Raw genomic sequence first — 21,548 nt, 5'->3', positions numbered from 1 at the left:
TGATTTAATGATGCTAATTCACAGTACTTTATTTTTTATTGTTATAGCTCATATTAAATAGAAATAAATGTACATATTATAAATTGTAATTTAATTTAATTAGGTGTAACGTTCACAGATTTTATATAAATTATTTGAAAACTTTCATGTTTTATATTATAATACATATAAATGCATTTTACATTGTAAGAAAAAACGTATGGGAATGAATTATGACTTATAAATATATTATTTTAATTTATATATATCAAAGATATATACATACTAATCAAAGAAAATTAAAATATTTTATGTAATTTAGCATACATAATATGGACATTAATATTTTATCAATTAATTTTATAGTGAATATATGCTAATTATTATATGTATATTGTTTGAGAACTATAAAGTTTTCGTGGTGTACTATTTTACATAAAGCAGTGAGTTTTCTTTTACATAAAGCTGAAAGTTTGTTTGTTTTTTTGTACTGCATATAAATATAAAGTTTTCAATTTGACTTATAGTACTTAATGTTAAGCCGTAGACTAAAAAAAATTCTACAATATTTTTTACCCGGCAATTCGCCCGGTTAAGAATAAAAAAACTAATTACAAGATTTAAAAAAAAAAAAAAATTGTTTTTATATATAAAATTGAATACATATTCTGTATTATTTCAATAAAAATAAAAACGCATTTAAATCGATTTTTTGGTCGTTTAAAAAGAATCACACAAATGAAATTAGATACAAATTCAAAAATGTAAATATACTACAAAATTGCATACGTACATATGTATATTTTTATATTTAAATTAAATGTATGGAATAATTCCTCCATTTTTCATTCACACCAAATACATTTCAAAGTAATGTATGTACATATGTAGTAATTTACGTATCTCTGCACACAAAGTTACGAGTGCGAATATTCGACCTCGACTTCGAACCAATCCTTTTATTTTATTTCGCAAACGACTCTACTCTGTTTCACTTCTGGGTATTCCGAGATTTATTCATTTAGCTTGGACATTTCTCAAATTTAAAAGTGCGACGAAGTTTTCCCGCGTTTATGTACACATTTTCTTTGATTTGGCGCGATAGCTCCGCTCTGTTGCGTGTTTGCTCAAAGGGACTTCGAGGATGACGAGCGAGAGATCATTAGTCTTAATGAAATTGAATTTCAAATGTGAGAAGCCGGTAATGAAGGGCCATTTGGCCCAAAATGGCGGACGTATCAACAAGACGAATGGCGGCGAATTTGGCCCGGACCGTAGAAATACTCGTATTACACGAAGAATGTTTGAATTATGTGAATCTAAATGATAATTAATACAGGTATTTCGCTTTGAAGCCTTTCGCATTGCAAAATTGCGATGTTTTGACGATTCTGGACAAATTAATCGTGGTCTAATTAGAAGACTCCGCAATACCGATTGGTACGGCCTTTGAAATGTTTTTTTTGTAGTAAAAAATGTTTGTACAAAATTTGCATCAAAGACGTTTTGTTTGTTTTTATTATTGTCAAAGGAAACTTTTTGTTTATGCGAATAGAGGCGAAGTTGTTTTCTTGAATTCAAATTGAAAGCCTTTCTAATGCATAACGATTAGTGGAAAGTTCTTTATATGGGAAACTTCTGTATATCAAGCAGAAGCTCTCTTGTATATAATTTTAAAATTGAAAAGAGCTTTTAAGACGATTGAAATTTATTGTAAAATTGATTTTGATCATTAGTAAATGACGTCTTATTTTATTTTTCCAAACTATGTACCTTTATGCATATATTCATGGTAGAAAAATGCGTATTTTGAAGGTAGAAAACGCTGACTTAGTATTGCGAATCATAAGATAAAAACCGTTGTGATACAAAAACACTGCATAAATATATTATATTTTAGGAAAGAGTTAGTATTTTGTATTTTATAAAGATAATATACATACATATGTATGCAAGACTAAGCTTCACTATGTTTGTACATATATATGTAGGTTGAAGAGTTTGCTCATTTATTACCAAATTCAAATTCATTTTAGCATAAATATTTATCATTAATGATTCTTAATGATAAAATTTAGTTTTAATTTCTTAATGAAAGTTATATATTAAAAAAAATGTATTTTATGAAAAGTTTTGTTCCATTTATTTTTTAATTAAATTATTAAGACGACTGAGCTTTATGACAGAGCTGAAAGTGTAGCAAAACTTCATTAAAATCTTTGAACCAGTTTTCATGATAACATTCCAATTAATCATTTAAAATATTATATTATTAAATTAACAGTATTATATTATTGCAAATATACACACAAAGCAACTTTATATACTGTAATAATAATGAAAACATTAGGAAAAGTTGATAATTTGGCAACGTCTGAGTGCCTTTTGGGAAAGTGAGCGCAAAAACTGTTCTTTTCGACAAATTTAAATAAAACTTTCACAGGGAAAATACAAAGGTTCGTAGTTTAAATCTTAATTAAAATCAAAAGAACGTGACTGTTTAAATAAATTTCTAGACTGAACCTATGTTTTATAATAAAACTCTTCGCATACCGGAGATTCGTACGATTTGCATAAAAGATAGCTCAAGCAAATAATGCAAATGTTTTACCAGCCAAGGAACACTACGATAATATTGTGTTTCAAAATGCATCAGCACTGTTAGCGTAAGGTTATGTTAAAATTTGCACAACACATACTTTACTAATATAATATACTGTCGTTTGCATATTTGCACGCTAGAATGCACTTGTATACACGTCCGAAATATTCAAGTTTCAAAAGGTCCCATACCTCTATACATATCCACGTCGAGTATCTCTCGAGTGGAAATTTCGCAAATAATATAATATAATTTATGAAGATACAAATTCTGAAAAATTTCACTGAAGAGTGCTCTGAAACATCCTGGAGAATATGCACTGAAATTCCGGCGACATTTTTGCCGGAGTCTGAATTGTGGTGCAATTGAATGTGCAACTAGGTAAAATTGATTCCCTGTGCACTCTTTTCTGTTTGGGAAAAAGCCAAGCCCTTGAGTGTTATCCGTCCCGGAAGACGGTTAAGAAAAGACGTGAGGAAAATTGAATTTTCCGCGCCGTTCGAGGTTTCATGTACCTTGAGAATTCGAATAGAGCACGAGCTTTCAATGTGTACATTAGTTGAGAACGTTTGGATAATTTTAACGTTCTTCGTATTATTGGGTTTTCTATCAAGCGAAGGTTTGCGGTGCATTCTCTGTGAATTTCGATATTTTTGTTCGAATAGTTTGAGGCTATATTCTTATAATACTGATGTTTTGTATGTATGTATATGTTTGTTAATTCTATATTGATATATGGGTAACGTTTTGATAAAATTCTTCTTTCTACCATTTAATGGCATTTGACCGGATGAAAATTTCAATTGTTTAAATTTACCAAATATATGAGAGTGCGAGATAATTTCTGAATAATGTATCTGTTTTCAGTGAGTTTTGAGTAATTTCGATACACAATCGGCCAAATTTCAATTCGGCCAAACGTCCATCGGCCTAATGTCTATTCGGTCAAATGTCCATTCAGCCAATTCTTTACTGGTAAAATTGTATATAATTATGGACTTAACAAACTTGTGTGTTGTCCCAAAACTGAATACAACTGACGAAAGGACGGTTGACGGACTATTTTACGAATTGGACACTTGGCTGAATGAAGTTTTTAATTGTTTAAATATATCACATTTGTGATTTTTTAAAAATATATCAATAGGTATATTTAGTGATTTTTTTATAATACCGATACACAACTATGATTTTTTATCGTTTTATTATAAAAAAATTGTATTTATTTTCAAATTCAACCAAAATATAAAATTATTTGAAAATAATATTTGTATTTAGTAAATAGTAGACGATAATTAGCGAAGTAAACATGTGTATGACAGATAATGAGAGCCTATAATGCAAATTTTATAACATACATATAGTTTAAAACAGATAAAGTCATAGGCGTTTAACCTTCCAGCGGGCGCGCTGTCGTAAAATTTACGACAAATGCGCTTTATCGCATCTCCTACTTTTACCACTTAGTGATAAGCATCAAGCTTCGAGCTATTTGAAGGTCAGTGTTTCCCGAAACTGCAGAAGAATCGGTTTTGCTTAGAAGTTTTTGTGAGTTATCGATATTTGGGAATTTCCGTTGAGTCCTTTACATGCAAGAAGTATTTTGCAGTTGAGGTGGTTTGTAATAATTGTAAGGATGAAAATATTAATTGTGACTAATAGGTAATATTGATTCTGATTAATAATTCTGACTAATGATCGAATAGGTCGATAAAATATTTTGTTTTGAAATGTTAGCATATTAAGAGTGTTGTTTTGGTTTTTTGTTTAGAAAGTAAAATATATATTTTTTAAAGTATTGTCATTTATCATTCTTCATAACCTTACAATATTTCCTTAACATTTACATAAAGAAATCACCATTTACATAAATAAAACAGCATTTATATGGAGAAAACTTGATGACGTAAAATTTACGACATGCGCCTGCTCAAAGGAAATAACTCCGCGCGCCCGCTGGAAGCTTAAGCAATTAAAATATGATAAAACGAGTGGGGGAGCAGAAAGTCAAGGTCAAAGGTTAGCTGTCGTTGTCTCCACAATTGTAGAATTTTTAAACATGTCTTTGATGATTTAATTTCACTATCGGCTTGATATCTCTCTATGGGGGGCCAAACCTCGCAAAATGGTAAAGTTTCAAAGCGATTGAAAGAGTTTAGAAAGATATTCCATGCCATTGAACAATGCGAAACTAATAAAAACCTTTTAAAAACGATGCTTAAGGCATTTAATAGGCTGGTGGCACCTAAAAAAAATATGTGGGCATCAATGAATGTTGTTTTATTTTTATTTTTATATTATTGTAGAATATGCTAAAAGGATCCGCCGTTATAATTGGTTTTCGGGGATTATCTCCAGGCTAAATGCAAGTAGGCTAAATAATGACCACCGAATTGGCTTAGTAACGGCACCCGGTCCCTTCTCAGAACTGACAGCGATAGCGTGGGACTGAGTGCCGTGGGAATGCATATCCGGGTACATGCCTAAACAATAGGGAAGTAACCGGACGTCGAATATGCAGGGAGCGACCTTTCCTTTATAAACAGGTACTTAGGCGATATCAAGGCATTCTGGACGGAGCACTGGCGGTCCATGTATCTTCTGAATCACCAATAAATGATGTGAAGTGACTTTGGCCTTTTCTTTGGATCCTCCACCCACCCCTACGCAACACTATTTTTTACAAATAAATTATATTATAATTAAAATAAATAATATAATAAACTGCAAGGATATATATTTTTTATTTTCATCATCATTCACAGCCATTCGCCATCCACTGCTGATTAAAAATAAATTAAAGCAATTAAAAATATCAATCAGCCAAATGTCCGTTCGGTCAAGCGTTCATCGGTCAAGTGTCCATTCGGCCAAAAGTGCACAATTCTAGAGTAAACCAGAAAGAACTGGATACTGCATTATTGGATAGAACCAGAGAGAACTGGATACTATCTATCTACATATGCATACATTTTCTTAAGCACTTCATTGCAGGAAAAGTGACTCGAAGTAGAATAGTGTGTACGTAATTTATAAAATTAATTACACGAGTGTTGCTGTGAAGTTTTTGGGCCTCGTTTTAACCCTGCGTCTGATAAAAAAAAATCACGTGGGCTTTTTTGATAGGGGTCGAACATGATCTAAATTGTGCCATCGTTCTTCACTAATGATGTACTCAACTTAAAGGTTAGCTCAGCGAATATTTCCAACAGAAATCCCACTCGGGAGAAAAAAGATGTAAGTGTCGCTATATAAAATATCGTTAAAAAAATGAAACTAAATCACGCTTGCTTTCATCCAGTGGTTGTTAACTTCAATTTAACTCATTCCCTTGCGATATTGGAGCGTATAGGGTTTGGCCGAAAAATTTTCACCGGTTTGAATTAAAATTATTTTTTAATTTCCACTGTAAAATTATCTCGTAATTCTATTCCGGAAAAAAAACTGCTGATGGAACTAGCAAAACTATATATTTTTTTCTATATATGTATGAACATATAAAATAAATTTGAATATATATGTATACAGTATATGATTGGATAATGAAATTGATTTTGTGTTGATTACTAACGCATTTGCCGATATTTGATAATTAAATTTGATCATATATGGAAGTTACGGATTTCATAAGTATATATGAATCAGCAGTAGCAGTGCATTCATATATATTAATATTGATAGGTTTAATAGTTGCTGAATGTATTGTGATAGTTTTTTGAAATATATTGTTTATTAATTGAGTTTCTCGGACAGATGAAAGTTGGAATTAGTAAAAATGGAACTGTTATAGAAAATGGAAGTATATTAATCAAAGGCTTCAATCCCTTCCAAAAACCGCCTACAAGCTAAAATATACAATCTAGTCGGTGTTTGTCGACCACTGGTTAATCAGCACTGATCGCTCGATCGCGCGCGTTCGCACCAAATCGGCCAATCAGTAAGCTGTATCTAACAGCCAATAAGGTCTCGCAACACATCGACCAATAATCTCTCTGTGCTGAGAGTGCACGCTGTGTATAAATAGTTGGCGGAACAAATCCGCATTTGATTGCAAATATTTTTTTTCATTATATTAGTATAACCAGCGAAATGGAATAATAGTTAGCATATTATGCTTTCGAGCAGAGTGAGTCACCGGCTCGAGTCCCACTAGAGTCCTGCTGCAGGATAGACCTTGGTTTGTGACTCCAGGTCGATCTTTCCTTATCCATATAGTTTGCCAATTTTTTGAATTTTATTGAAACAGTTCCTGTAAACATGTTCATCTCCTTTCCTATCTTTCTTGATAATCTCAAGTTATTCAGGATTTAGTTATAATGCTGCAAAAATATCTCCATATGTTTGTATGAATTTGCATTGTATAAAATGCGTATGTATATTGTTTATATTGATTGATTGTATTGTAACTGTTTGAATGCACTCGTTGCTTTGGAGCGATCTGTAAAAGGCAAGTGTTCATGTTCTATGAAATAATTTTTTTTTTAATTTCCGATATATTTATGTACAATCTGTTATGTGAAAACATTCGGTGAATTTTTTTTCTTTTTCCGTTTGATTTGGATCAATTACCCAGTGGCAATGTCCAATTTCGGGGTTTTTTTTTTCAGTTTTTTTTTTTACTAATTGAATCTTTTTGGTATATTTGATGTTCTGATCCTTTTTAGTCTGGAGACATCCATCTGCTCGCCTAGTAGGTCAATCGCCAGCCTATTCGGGTGTTTAATTAGCCCTTCCATGTAATGAGAGGTTCTTTTGGAGATTTCTGACTAGACAGTTTCTATTTTTAGGTCCTTTTTAAATTTTTCATTTGGAACGAAATGAAAAAATTAAAATCATGGGGCATTTACCAGCATTCTTAGGACTTTGGACTAGAATCGTTCTAGGATGTCTATATTCGAGAGTGAGGCAGTACTCCAAATCTGTAGTCCGTATGTCCATATTGGCTTCAGTACTGTCTTGTATGTGAGTAATTTGTTTTCAATCAACAATTTTGAGCAGGAACCAATCAGCCAATATAGTTTTCTTAGTTGGATACCGAGCTGCTTTCTTTTGTTCCAAACATTTTCCTTTAATTCCTAAATATTTAGTCGACTCCTTTTGTGGGATTTGTCTTCCGTTCAGTTCTACTCCTGGACAAGTTTCCTTTCTTAATGCAAAGGTCAGGTGAGTCAATTTTGATTAATTGGCTCTTATTCACCATTTATTCAGCCACTCTTGCACTTTGTTGAGGTGTATCTGTAAAATACGAGTGTTCATGTTCTATGATATAAAATAAAATGTTTGTATTAAAATTTCGTTGATATTTACTGCTGTTAAATATGAATAGATGGTGTCGATTGTTTCTGTAACAGATACATGAAGTACACATTACGGGACAAATTAATGTGTCCATTTAGAATTTACTAAATAATATTTTTCGTATTGTCCATATCCGGACGTTGGTGACCACCTCGTCGTTAATTTGAAGATATCCGCATCGGTCTTCAGCGGCTCGGAATAGCTCTTTGGCGCTCATATCGGTCCACATGCGCATGTTTCAAAGTCGACAACTTTTTCCTGCCAATCCATTTTTTTCCTTCTATTTTCCCCATGGTTATCAAACGGAGAAATTCGTATTTTGGACCCCGGTATCATGTGTCCGAGGTACTCCATCTTTCTCAGCTTGATGACAGAAACAAGTTCCCTGCCTCTCTCCATCATGCCGAGGACAGCTTCGTTTGATATCTTTTTGGTCCACGGAATGTTCAGCATATGCCTGTAGACCCACATCTCAAAAGCTTCAATGCGGCTGATCATCTTGGTCTTCAGAGTCCACGTCTCACATCCGTGTAGTAATACTGTCCAGACGTAGCTCTTCGCGAATCTCAACCGCGTATGAAGATTAAGATGCTTGTTTGTAAGCGCTGCCTTCATTTTGATAAATGCTGTTCTAGTCATCTCAATGCGGATTCTTAGATCTTCACCTGGGTCCATCTCTTCATTCAGCCAGGTACCCAGGTATTTGATTCTTTTTACTCTTTCTAACACGTCTCCATCCAACGTTAGATCACCGTTGTCTGTTTGCTTTCTATCTACTATCATAAATTTTGTCTTCTTTAGATTTATGCGCAGACCTCTTCGATTGCTTTCTTGATATACACCGTCTAGAGATCTTTGCAGGTCTGCTAAATTTTCAGCGACTAGTGCCGTGTCATCAGCATATCTTATATTGGTGCTCGTCTCGCCGCCCACCTTGATGCCCTCCGCCTCTTGGAGAGCATCGTGGAAAATGGATTCGGTGTAGGTGTTAAAAATAGTAGGTGATAGGATGCATCCTTTCCTGACTCCCTGTTCTATAGGAATCTCATCAGTGAATTGATCATCGACACGTATTTCACGGTCAAAGGCCTTTTCAAAGTCTATAAAGCAGATGTACCCAGGTTTACGGACTTCTCTGCATCTTTGGAGTAGTGCTTTCATGTAGAAAAGGGCCTCTTGGGTACCTAAGCCTTGTCTGAACCCAAACTGCTCTCTGCTAATCGCCTCTTCACACCGTGAGAGGTGTAAATTCGGCCCTGTATTATCCTTAGTAGGATCTTTAATGTGTGACTCATTAGGCTAATTATGTACATATTCTGAAGTTGCTACACGTCCTCGCGTTACTCTTTTTTGGCAACGGGATACATATGGACTGTAACCAATCGCTAGGTAGTTCGCCTGATAAATATATTTTATTGAAGAGTTTTGTGAGATCTTCTATGATATCGTCGTCCAATAACTTGAGGAATTCGGCAGGAATCAGATCCGGTACAGTAGCTTTCCGACTCTTTGCTAGTTTTATAGCATGTTCCTCTTCGGATTTCAATATATATGGTCTCGTTTCTGGATCTTCAATATGCCCTCTGGTTTCTCTTGCTGTTGGTTGAAATAAAATATGTAAATAATTCAGTAATGAAAACTTTTAAATGCTGAAAGTTCAAAATTCGGAATAGTTTCACCACCGCAACACTATTTCTTATCAATTCTAAGAATACAGACTGATATTTAATCAATGAAATCAAACAGGAACGCGATTAACATATAATCAATTTATTATATCCTGAATGTTAACTATTTTCGAGCTGTCAATATAATGTGACAGATTTCACCGGGCTAATCTCGCATGACGGGGGTGTGATAGAACACTCAGTTGAGGGGGTGGGTGGGTGGATGGGTGAAATGTTAATCGCCGGAACCGGAACCGTTCTTTCAGTAGTGGAGATAATGCTCGGGCCATGCATATTTCATGACTGAAAGGTTTCAGGTGTGCGGTGACCTGTAATCTCAGACGTGGCACTCAAATATTCAAGTATACGTATGTATGTACATATGTATACGGTCGAAGTATTCCGCATGCATACTTTGGAGGATCGTATACTTTGGTTTTATAATTTGGCGAAGGAGATCTTCGGTCGAGTGTTTGGTCTGGCTCGCCTCAAGTGTGGGATTTAATATTAAAAAATAATGTTGAATTTTCCTCGGAAGGAAAATTTCGTGATTTCCAATCGGATGTATGCGAGGGGTTGTTGATGGTTTCCACTGCATCCTGTGTATACTCGAATAATACTATGTATATGATACATAAAATTAATATTTGTTTTGAAATAAAGGGTTAAATTATTAGCTGTGTTGTTTGTTTGAATCAAATAAGCGATTCTGTGTTTTTTCATTAAATATGTATATTATGATTGTGAATTGTGTCTTTGTTACAGTGAAAGTGAAAATATATTTTCAACAATTCAAGCAGTGAAAATGTATCAAACAATGAATTTAACTGTATAAATTTAATCCTAATAACCCAATCTTAAATGAATAGGGCCAACCCTTACTTAACCTAACCTATCCTAACCCTTAAATAATACCAACCCTAACAATTTAATCTTAAATGAATAAAACCAACCCTGAAAATGTAACTGGTTATGATTTCACTGAAACGTCAGTGAAAGCATAATTTCACTGTTACATCTACATAATATTGTAAACAGTTTCGATTTAAATGATTCGTGTATGATGAATTTGAAAGCCTTGATCTTCGCTTTGATTTTGTATTTAATATATAATTTCGAAAGAGACTTTGTAACTATATATGTAAGGTTTGGTTGAGAGTATCTAAAACAAATCAAAGTTTCTATGACGACGATATCGATTTCGATTTTTTACTTTTTCAGTTCCGTTTCGGATTTTTTTATCATTTCCGGATTTGGATGCCTTTTTTAATTCCGGATCCCGATTACTGCTTCAGTTCCGGTTGCGGATTAATTTTTCATTTCCAGATCCGGATTTCTGTTTCAGTTCTGGATCAGGATTATTTTTTCAGTTCCGGTTCACTTACATATATATAAAAAAAACACCATTCATTTCTGATTGGCAGTCATTAAATATTATTTTTTTTCGATTCAAATAAATTTAATAAAAAACAAATAAATGTTTACTATGAGATTAACCACGTTTAATCGGCTTATATTATAAATACCGATCGTAGTCATACATATTCAATTTATTATGATTTTGTGTATCATAATAAATTTAATCAAATATCTGATGTTGTTTAGAGTTTTGATTTAAATTATTTATGTATTATTAATTTGAGAGTCTTAAGTTTTGCTTTGATTTTTTACGTCATATATGTATTGTTGTTTTATATTAAAATATTATACTGTATTATATATGTAGTCTAAGTCTTTAAAATAAGTTCTTATGAAATATTTGAGCTTGAATCGTTCAAAAGTTTCAAGTACTCAAATTGTATTATATTTATGTATTATGCTAAAGCTACATATATTATATACATACGGTATATAAGATAAAATCATAAAGCTACATGAATTGCTACAAATACTGACTAGAAGTTAGCCGAATGCCAATTTTTGTAATATTGATTATATACGATATGGATTTGATGAGTCACGGGAATAGCTCAAAATTTGATCATATAATACAAACATATTCAAATATTTCATATATGTGTATATATATATATATATATATATATATATATATATATATATATATATATATATATATATATATATATATATATATATATATATTCTCATATACACATGTATGTAAATATGTATACATATGTATATTAAAAAATGAAATATTTTCCCTATAGTACATATATATATATATATATATATATATATATATATATATATATATATATGTACTATAGGGAAAATATTTCATTTTTTAATATACATATGTATACATATTTACATACATGTGTATATGAGAATGAATCGTTTCAATATCCGAATACGATACCTTTCCCTCGTAAAATCACGTAAAAAAATGTTATGCAAAAAACCTAGGAATATACTATGTATAATATATAGCGTTTCCCAACCGGCGGTTCGCATACCCCCAGAAATACGTGAAAAATAATAACAATGTCAAAAACTATTTTGCGATCATCGTTTCTAACTTACTCGTACACCAATTATTGAATATTTTTATACCAAACGTTGCTTGGGACGGTTTCCACTACTATAAAATATTTGGCGAGCGTTAGGGGACACACACATAACAGTTTCTTTATATATACATACATATGAATGGAGGTATATAATAATGTCTTTGAGGTATTTCTCGAAATGGAGAAAAGTGGACTTTTGCCACTTTCAAATACATATAATGACTCATATTGCTCAAGCCAGCAGTATGACTTAATGGTAGCGTGTATGTTTAGTACCATGTGATCAGTGAGCTCGATCCACCATACTGCTGGTTAGATTTGGGAGTATTTGTGACTCCAAATCGATCGTTTCTTATCAGAGTTTAAAAATTTTATCTGATCATTGTTGAAACGATTCCTCAAAATTGGCAGAAAATCATCTTTCCTATTGTCACAAATCTTCTGTATTTATTGTGTGTATAATTTGTAAAAATTATGTACAAAAATCTAAATCCATAGATGTCTCAATGGATTGATTTTGTTATTAATTCATTGTTATTTCGTGTTCTTCAGCTTCTGGAAATACAGTCATTATGTATATATATAAAAATAAATGTTTATCTGTCTGACTCGAATAGGCTCCTAAACCATTGAACCAATTACGATGGAACTTTCAGGATTTGTTGAATGCATGTTCGGGAAGATTACTCTGAAAAAAAATCTAATGGAATGAGTCTAATTTAAGGGAATGAGTCTAATTTCAAATGTTTTCGCATCGCGACATGCATTGTTAGGGTAAAATATACAAATAATTGAATAGTTTCGAATGTGTTTGCTGCCTGCGTTTTTCCGACAAATGGAAACAGGAACGAGAACGGGAACGGGAACGGGAACGAGGTTGGGAATGGGAACGGGAATTGCATGCGTTATTGTGGTATTGCAACGAATGCCGGGTTCAGCTAGTGTAATAATAACATGCTGCATTGTTTGTAATTAATTGTCCAGGAAGGCGCATTGGGATCTTCCTGTCAAGCCTTCCTGGTATATATATGTAAAAATAAAATATGTAATAGCATAAACATACATGAATTACGTCAAAAAATGTAGTTGATATTATCTGGTGGCTTACTCCTAATTCCGGGATATTTTGCTGGATGATGTACAGGAACATCTATCCTGTTCAGCCCTAGTATCAAAGGGTGCGTCAGTCAATAACTTTGAGGACCACTGACATAGTACGTAAAATAAAGTATGAATATATGTTTGCATAGAGAAAATCACTGGAAAAAAAATAGTAGTAAATCATGCATATACATTTCAGCCGTAGGCGAATCTGCGTTCCTTTGCGAATCCTAGAGCGAAAGTGTAAGATTTTTACCGTCAAAATCCGGCATGGGGACACGTCGAAATCCCGCGAGACACTTCCGCATAATCCGGTCGTTACCGGCTCAGCTTCCGGTTGCGGATTTGCTTGCCAGCCGTGCGCGTAATTGATGATGGCTTCTGACGAACGCGTTCGCTTCGCGCGAAAAATATGAAACGTGGATTGTTTCCTGCTCTTAACTAGAAACGACAACGAGCTTTCGTGAATTGTGTGCAAGAGCACGCGTGCCGGTTTGTAATTACGTATTGTGTCAGCAAAGTTGCAAAATTTGTGGTGTGCCAAAGCCTGATATCAAATTGCCTAATTCGCAAGTCGCGGTTGGATCCAACGTGCTTAATATAAAGCTGCGTACAGATAAGGACGCAAAGCGCGCACTGACGAACGTCATCGAACGCCCTGTGTTTCTGATTTTTTGATACAAATTGAGTGCAAATGTAGGGAAACTAGTTTGTAATATCACGATAGTAAAAAATTCGGATGTGACCAACCCATGACTTTATCTATGAATTTGAGGAATATAAGAAGGTCACAAAACAAAATTCGATATTGAACCGTACAGACACATTCACACATACCGACAGCATTATGAAATACTAATTACAGCATTTTTGATACAAATTAAGCGCAAATATATGTAAACTTGCACAAGACAAAAGTTCTACTTCCGGTTGTCGGATTTTGTTCAATTTTTTTTATTGCTTAAAATCATTATCAGTATTATACACAATAAATATCAAGAAGATTTAAATAATTTAAAAGGTCAAAATGAAAAAATGAAATAATGTTTAAAATAAATTACTACTTCCGGTTTACGAATTTTGACCAAAAGCTTATCAGCTCTAAGTTAGTACTTAAAGAATACAAATATAAATTTGCTAGATACGTTCAGGGGTGTGGACAAAATAGTGGCCACAACATTTTTGACTTTTCTAAGAGGAAGAAATCCCACTTCCGGTTTATTAAATTTAGTGATTTTTTTTTATTTTCATCACATTGATACAAGAATTATACTTGAATGTTGTCGTGAAGTGCACACATGTTTAAGGGGTTGAAAAAAATAGTGGAAGAAAAATCGAACAAGAGTAAACTTTCACGTCCGGTTGACGGATGCTCACCAAATTTTATACAAATATATAACTTAATAATCAACTTAAACTTCTATATAAATAAAATTTAAGTTCAATACATTCAAAGGTTTTTGAGAAAACCGTTGAAAAAAATCTCGATTATCTAGAGTAAAAGTACTACTTCCGATGAAGGTGAAAATATGAAAAAAATATAACTGTATAAAATTTAAAATTTATATTACTTAAAAAAATTAAAAAAAATTCAAGCTGATCCGTTTAGTGGCTTGGGAGATAGTTGAATCTAAAAACTTCACAAAATACACAAACTCAAATACTAACAGACACACGCACAATTTTTCTATATCATGAAAACGTAATCAGTGATCGATTCTGAGTTCGAATTAGTCAAAATCTCCAGTTCGAATTTTTGCATGATCACAAAACATCTATTGTTATATTGTAATAATTCGATCGAGGTTGTTGTGAATATTTAAACTACATACATAGTTGAAATATCGTACCTATTGTTTTGATATTTTCAGTTTTAGACTAATCAAATTGTTTTAATGGTATTAAATCTCGAATTTTTTTTCAAAACGCTTTTTAATTTATGTAATTATTTTGTAATTGTGTAAAAAGTGTGAAGCCTAATTAAGCTCTTTCAGCAACCTTTTTTGTTGGCCCTCCGTGACTCCAATGTCTAATTACACTGAACAACGAAAAAATTACTGGAGCGGAAAATAATCAATCTATATTAAGTTTAACCCACTAAATTTGAATATGACATTGATTTTTGTTCACTTCTTTTGATTTATGAGATATGAGCGTTTGAAAAAATGCGGAATATTTACAGATTTGCAGTCTTTAACTCATAATCTAATATTGTTGTGTCAAAAGAGAGTATTGGAATCAATAGTCAAATATGTTTTCTATTTATTGCTTTAAATTACTTATTAATTATTTATTGAATTTTATAATTTAAAATTTGTTGAAAAATTTATCACGTATTTTACAAATTTGCATTGTGCGTCAACATCAACTTTAATAAAAAGAATATTTGTTTATCCGATACACAAATCTACAGTATTAAAAATATAGCCAACAATTTAGCAGACTTCAAAACTTTTTGTTTTTTACTTCTTGTTTCCAACTTTCACTTGTAATGTAATGCCGAGCAATTTGGCTATATAGAAAATATATATTTGAAGGTTTTTTATTTGTCCGAAGTAAAATCAATTTCGTTTGAAATCAATGTATTCCTAATGATTCTAGAAAAGTCTTTGAATTATTTTTAATAGATATACATATATGTATATGTATATCTTGGAAACTTGCTATTTGTATATGTACATATTTACCCGGCTATTTGTATACATATTTACATTTATAATTTTAAATTTTAAAATTGCATATTAAAGTATAAGACTTTTACAATTCAAAAAATAAAATCGATATATTACTCTATCAAATATAATCATCTTGAATGTTGTTCTATATTTCAATGGAGGTTTTTTTGTATTCAAATTCACTGTTTCACATAGAAAAATTTGTTATGATACCCTTTTCAAATATATATATATACATATTAATCCAATTAAAAATATCTTTAGAAGTCTCATTTAAATTATTTCGTTTCGTTCTTTGATTTAAAATCGTGCAATATCCGAAAGCTCCGCTCACTTTTGATTTAAAATTTATTTTTAAGCCAAACCATCTGACCCAAATTATCCTTTAATTGTAGAAGAACTTGTCTGAAAAGCAGATAAGAGCCATAAATTATAAGCGAAAGCGACCGATCTTGATTTAAAGCGTGTTCTTAGAATATGCCTTTAGCCGCATATTTATTATTATTATACATTCGCATACAATATAATATTTAAATTTTGAACTGTCACTTATAGAATTTATCGTATAAAAATATTTCATCTTTAGTAAGATATTTTTTTGAGCTTATTTAATATTTGTCATTCTGTTTTCTATTGTCAATTTTTTATGGGACATTTATTATTTTTAAGACACTTTTATACATATTTGATTGATGTGAAAACATTTTTTAAGTTTATTTAATATTTAAAAGTTCAAATAAACGTCTGTCTTTTACTATTTATTCTTATATCTATTCGGCATTAGCTTAAAAGCCTTATAACAGTTTTTTCAACGTGAGTAAACATCTACATATATATGTACATTTGATGTTTTTTTTTTAGTTCTTTGTTTTTAGACTTATTTAGTCTTTATTTTACACTGGAGATCAACTGAGCTTTCGTAAAGCCTTCAAAGAAAAACTTCAAGATGCTTCAAAAGAACAGTAAACGTATAATTTAAAGCTGTACTGTTAATTAATCACCCGTGTTTTCATTTTTAATTGAGGTATTTTGAATCAGTACAATTAATTGAATAAGTTTCAAGCACTTTTCTGGTGATGAAAAATAACTATGAAATTATTTGAATTATATTGATCAATGTATTGAAATAACCCTTTCAGACACTTGTTAAAGCGAAATCTGTCCAAAATTGAAATTTCAGAATTAAGAACATTCGAAATATTTTTTTTCTTCTGAAAACTGCAAACTGGACTAAAAGTCATTGAAATTAAATTTAAAAGCGTACAAAATACATAAATATGTATATAAATAAATTAATGATCGTATTCGGTATTAAATAGGATTACGAAGAACTATATTTCTCTATTTAACGTTCGCTTGCGGAATTTATTTTATTTTTCCATTAAACTTTTCGCTTCAACGAAAAGTTTTCCTTCCTCGGTTTTAAATTACCAGATAATTGGTCTGGATGAATACTTTTTCGTTAATAGAAAACACTAAGGTTATAAATAAAATACGACGAAAATTAACTACGTTTCTAATATAATTATTTAATAATGCCAAGTTTAATTGTATGTACTATAAAATAATGAGCCATAACCCTTCTGACATAAAGTGTAGTGTTTACACATGATATTTATTAAATTATCGAAATAAAGTTAATTGGACAATATTAGTGATAAAATATGTGTAAAATATTTAGTGTTAGTTGGCAGGGATTTCCAACCCCTATTTTTTTTTCTTTATTTTGAGTTTTGTATATGTTTTTTTATTTTTATTTTTATCTTGTTATTTGTAAATTTTGTATTACTTAATGATTACCAAAATCCTTGGGCCTATGAGCTACGCCTTTCCCAAATATTCTTAAATAAATAAATAATATAGTAACTACATACATATATGTATATGTAATAGGAGATACGATTTCAATTAATGCAACCTATAGTTTGTTTCGATTCAAAGTTTGTATCCAGTTTGAATTGTATTATTCAAAGCACCAGTACATGCGGTCTGGTAAATAATTTCAACTAGATATATGTCCATATGGATGTGTGTAAACATATAATAGGAATTTAATTAAATAAATGAAACATTTTAGTTCAAAGAAATCGTAAACACATGTATGTAAATTGGATTAAAATCGCACGCTATAAAGTTTATAATGCAATGCAGTCTTCGTTGATTGAAATAATGTTGATATACAATATAAAATTACCATTTAATTCGAACTGTTAAATTAAAGTGTTGGAATGTTTGAGGTTTCTAATTATAATTGAATCGTGTTTATATGCATTTATTTACATACATAGACTAGTCTGTGAAACGATAGATACAGTGCATTTGAATTGAAGTTTTTATACTGAAAATTATAACTTTAGGCGATTTTAAACGGAATGAATTTGCATTTATTTTTAATTAAATCTATCGAGGCAAGGAAAAGGGTATTTATATGTATAAATAATTTATATATATATACGTTTGAAAAGTGATACATTCAGTTTTTGAGCCATTTAAAAAATATATGTATGTATTTGCATTTTATTATTAATTAAATCCAAAATCAAAGTTTAAACCTAATAAATTGCAATTTATTGCTTTAATTAAATTTTGATGTAAAAGCAATAAAATATATTAATAATTTAATAAATTAATTTATGTGTTTTCGTGGTTTCTATAATATAATATACATATATCTAATATATAATTTCGAAAGAGACTATTTTTGTAATTCTGAATACAATATTTATCGAGGAAATCTTATTGATTACACTGTTCGACAAATGATGACTTTTTTTTTGGTTCAGAGACGAGATATGACTTTTCTTATAGATTTACGCCCAGTGAACATAAATATAGTAATAGAAAATGTTGATTGGCTTGAGATTCGAAGATATATGTGTTTTTTAAATCGCGCGATTTTTCTATATCTTGGTGTTGTTCGGTCGATGTCTCAAAATCTATCAATTTCCTGTTCAAAATGAATATTGGAATCTATAGTCGGGTATTTTATATTTCATTTGTAGTACTTTTCAGCTTTCGAATCTGTCTAAATAGTCGTCCAGTTCGAATCAAAAGCAAATGTATGTATTTTCACTTGGGATTTTTTTCCACTGTTAATACAATTTTATATTGAGTATTTTCTATTGAAACATGTTTATTGGGATAATGTTTTGGCTTTGGCTGTTTTTGTTTAAAAGGGTTAATTGGAAGTGTGCTGAATTTTAAATCGGTAAAATTTCCAACTAAAAACTCGTACTATTATTTAATCGTATTTACACGAATCTGAATTGAATTAATAGGGATAATATATTAAATTGTCTTTATATGAGAATTAAATAAAATTCCACTTAGAAAAATCATATTTCGACTATTCTTATACAATATTCTTATATAAATATATTGTACAATTATATGTAAATGTACAGAATATACTGTTTGTTGTACAACTGTTTTATGTAAGAATGTAGTTTTGCATATCAGATAAACAAACAAGCATTCAAGCATATAGTTAATGAATTTTTCTGAACTATTGAAATGTAATACTATAATTGCATCTTTTATACAGAAACGAAAGGATTTTATTACAATCGCGTCCTTTTTAGAATGAAAGCTCTCTAAATATTAATGTTTATACAATAGCTTCGCAAGAGCGCGATAATGTATATAGTATATTTCTCAGAATTATTGCACGAGCTTTAGATATATTGTGTTCTACTTTCTGGCATTCTCGCGAAATTCCTACCAGTGTATTGTTCGCGAAAAAGAAAATGTACATTTTTTCGTATGGAAAAACAGCCAAAAAAATGCCGATATTAAATTCCGACGATCTCAAACGACCTTATTCTTAAACTAAAAATATTTGGCTAATTTTTGTCTGTCCGACGAATAGAGGCGTTGTTGTGCAAAAGGGATCGTTTTAAGCGTTGAAAATTCCACATATATGTATATATATATATATATATATATATATATATATATATATATATATATATATATATATATATATATATATATATGCATACGTGTGTGTCTCATTTTAATAATAAAAAATGCGACACAAAGGGATGAATACATAAAATATTTTCAGACTTTAAATTCGCATGTGCGATAAAAATGTCAAAAGCAAAATTCACAAAAGCTCCTTCCGTACGCTTATGTAATGTTTGTGTGAAATTTTCGTACAATGAATGATTTGTACCTTATAATTGCATTGATCACAAGTGAAAATTCCGCTTTGAAGATTAATCAGGTCATGTAATACAAAACTTAAATATTCAAGATTTGCAATCGACTACTTGACAAGCTAAATTGTGCAAAAATATAATAACGCTAAACACCTTTTTGCTACTAAAATATTATAACATTGATTTTTTTTAAGTATGTAACTTATTTAAGGACTGTATGGTAATTTCCTTTCATTCCTTTGAGAATTACCTGACAAACCTAAGCCTAATATAGATTTTACATAAGGAAGTTTTATTTAACCAGAGTCTAGCTCACTAAAAGAGCTATTTTTTACCAGTAGACAGGTCATGGGTTCATGTCCCGGCCAAATACGCTTCTGGTAAGATCTCGATGGTTATTAAAACACAGATCAACCATCCCCTGCTAATATTTTCCGTTTTATCTAACTTAATTGTTGTGACGGATGCAATAAATCGGTATTCTCCCCGCAAGTTTATCGCAAATTTGAATTTCAAGCATCTCAAATTTGTTGATTGTACCAGTTTTTCCAAAGATGTCTCTATTGTATTCTATATGTATAGTTGTACTGTAATGTTAGTACTCATGTACAAAAAAAATAATCTAACCATATGTGTCGCCTTGAGGTTATTCCTGTCAAGAACCTGTGATGGAAATGTATGTACATATGTAATAAAATAAAATAAATGGTCGATTTCAAGTTAAAAAATATTCCAAAATTTTGGTTTTGAATTTGTTACCCACTAATACATAACATATATGAACAAGTCTTATATTATTTAAAGGAAAGTAAATAGCCTTGAATAATTCCATTGCGCAAAAAATCACATTGAAAATAATCAACCTTATATTCTACACAACACACTTGTATAAAGTGAAACTTCTTCACGCAGATCTGCATAGTTAGGTTAGGTTTATAAGATGATTTTTAAATGGACAACAATCTTAACATTAATATGAAAATATGATAGTCCTATTTAAATAAACGTATTAAAAGTATACTCACTCGGAGGGTAGTCCAGGTAATGTATGGTCGTGTGCAGAGCAAAGGGTATGGCACAGAAGAGGGATATGAACCAAAGGGCTGCTATTATCCTGACAGCCCTTTGCAATCCTGACATGGTGTAGAGATGCAAGGGATGACAAATGGCCAGGTACCTTTCGGTGGAAAAGGCCACGATTGTCAACACCGACACGTATGATGACCTGAAAAATTAATATGTACGTTATTAAATATCATATCGGGCAAATCAGATTTTGAAAATTATATTTATGAGCTGTATATTAAGATGCGGTATCATACAGTTTAAAAATTTGGTTAATTAGTTAATATTATTGAATGAAAGTATACTATTTTGTGACAAAACTTCTTAAACCACTCCTGACAAAAGGTGTATGAACCAAACTTGCTTGAAATATTGACAAATCACTACTTTATATTCTCATATACGTAATACTATATGCGCATAGTATAGCCGTTGAATAATTTATGATGTTTTCAAGTTGTGTCGATCAATTTTGGGGAACGTTTCGGCATAATCAAATGTGTCTCGTCATTGTCGTATTGATT

The 21,548-nt window shown here is 31.2% G+C and overlaps 1 protein-coding gene across 1 annotated transcript in view; it reads right to left on the bottom strand.

Annotated features, from left to right (window-relative positions):
• Positions 1-21,548, bottom strand: part of LOC143920128 (neuropeptides capa receptor-like) — a 154,417-nt gene that overhangs the window by 9,394 nt on the left and 123,475 nt on the right. Inside the window, exon 4 of the mRNA XM_077442843.1 lies at positions 20,985-21,184. Coding sequence (XP_077298969.1) covers positions 20,985-21,184 — 200 coding nt within the window. The remainder of the gene's footprint in view (positions 1-20,984; positions 21,185-21,548) is intronic.

Source organism: Arctopsyche grandis, chromosome 12, assembly GCF_051622035.1.
Source record: "Arctopsyche grandis isolate Sample6627 chromosome 12, ASM5162203v2, whole genome shotgun sequence".
NCBI lineage: Eukaryota > Metazoa > Arthropoda > Insecta > Trichoptera > Hydropsychidae > Arctopsyche > Arctopsyche grandis.
This window is presented reverse-complemented; position numbering and strand designations above follow the sequence as displayed.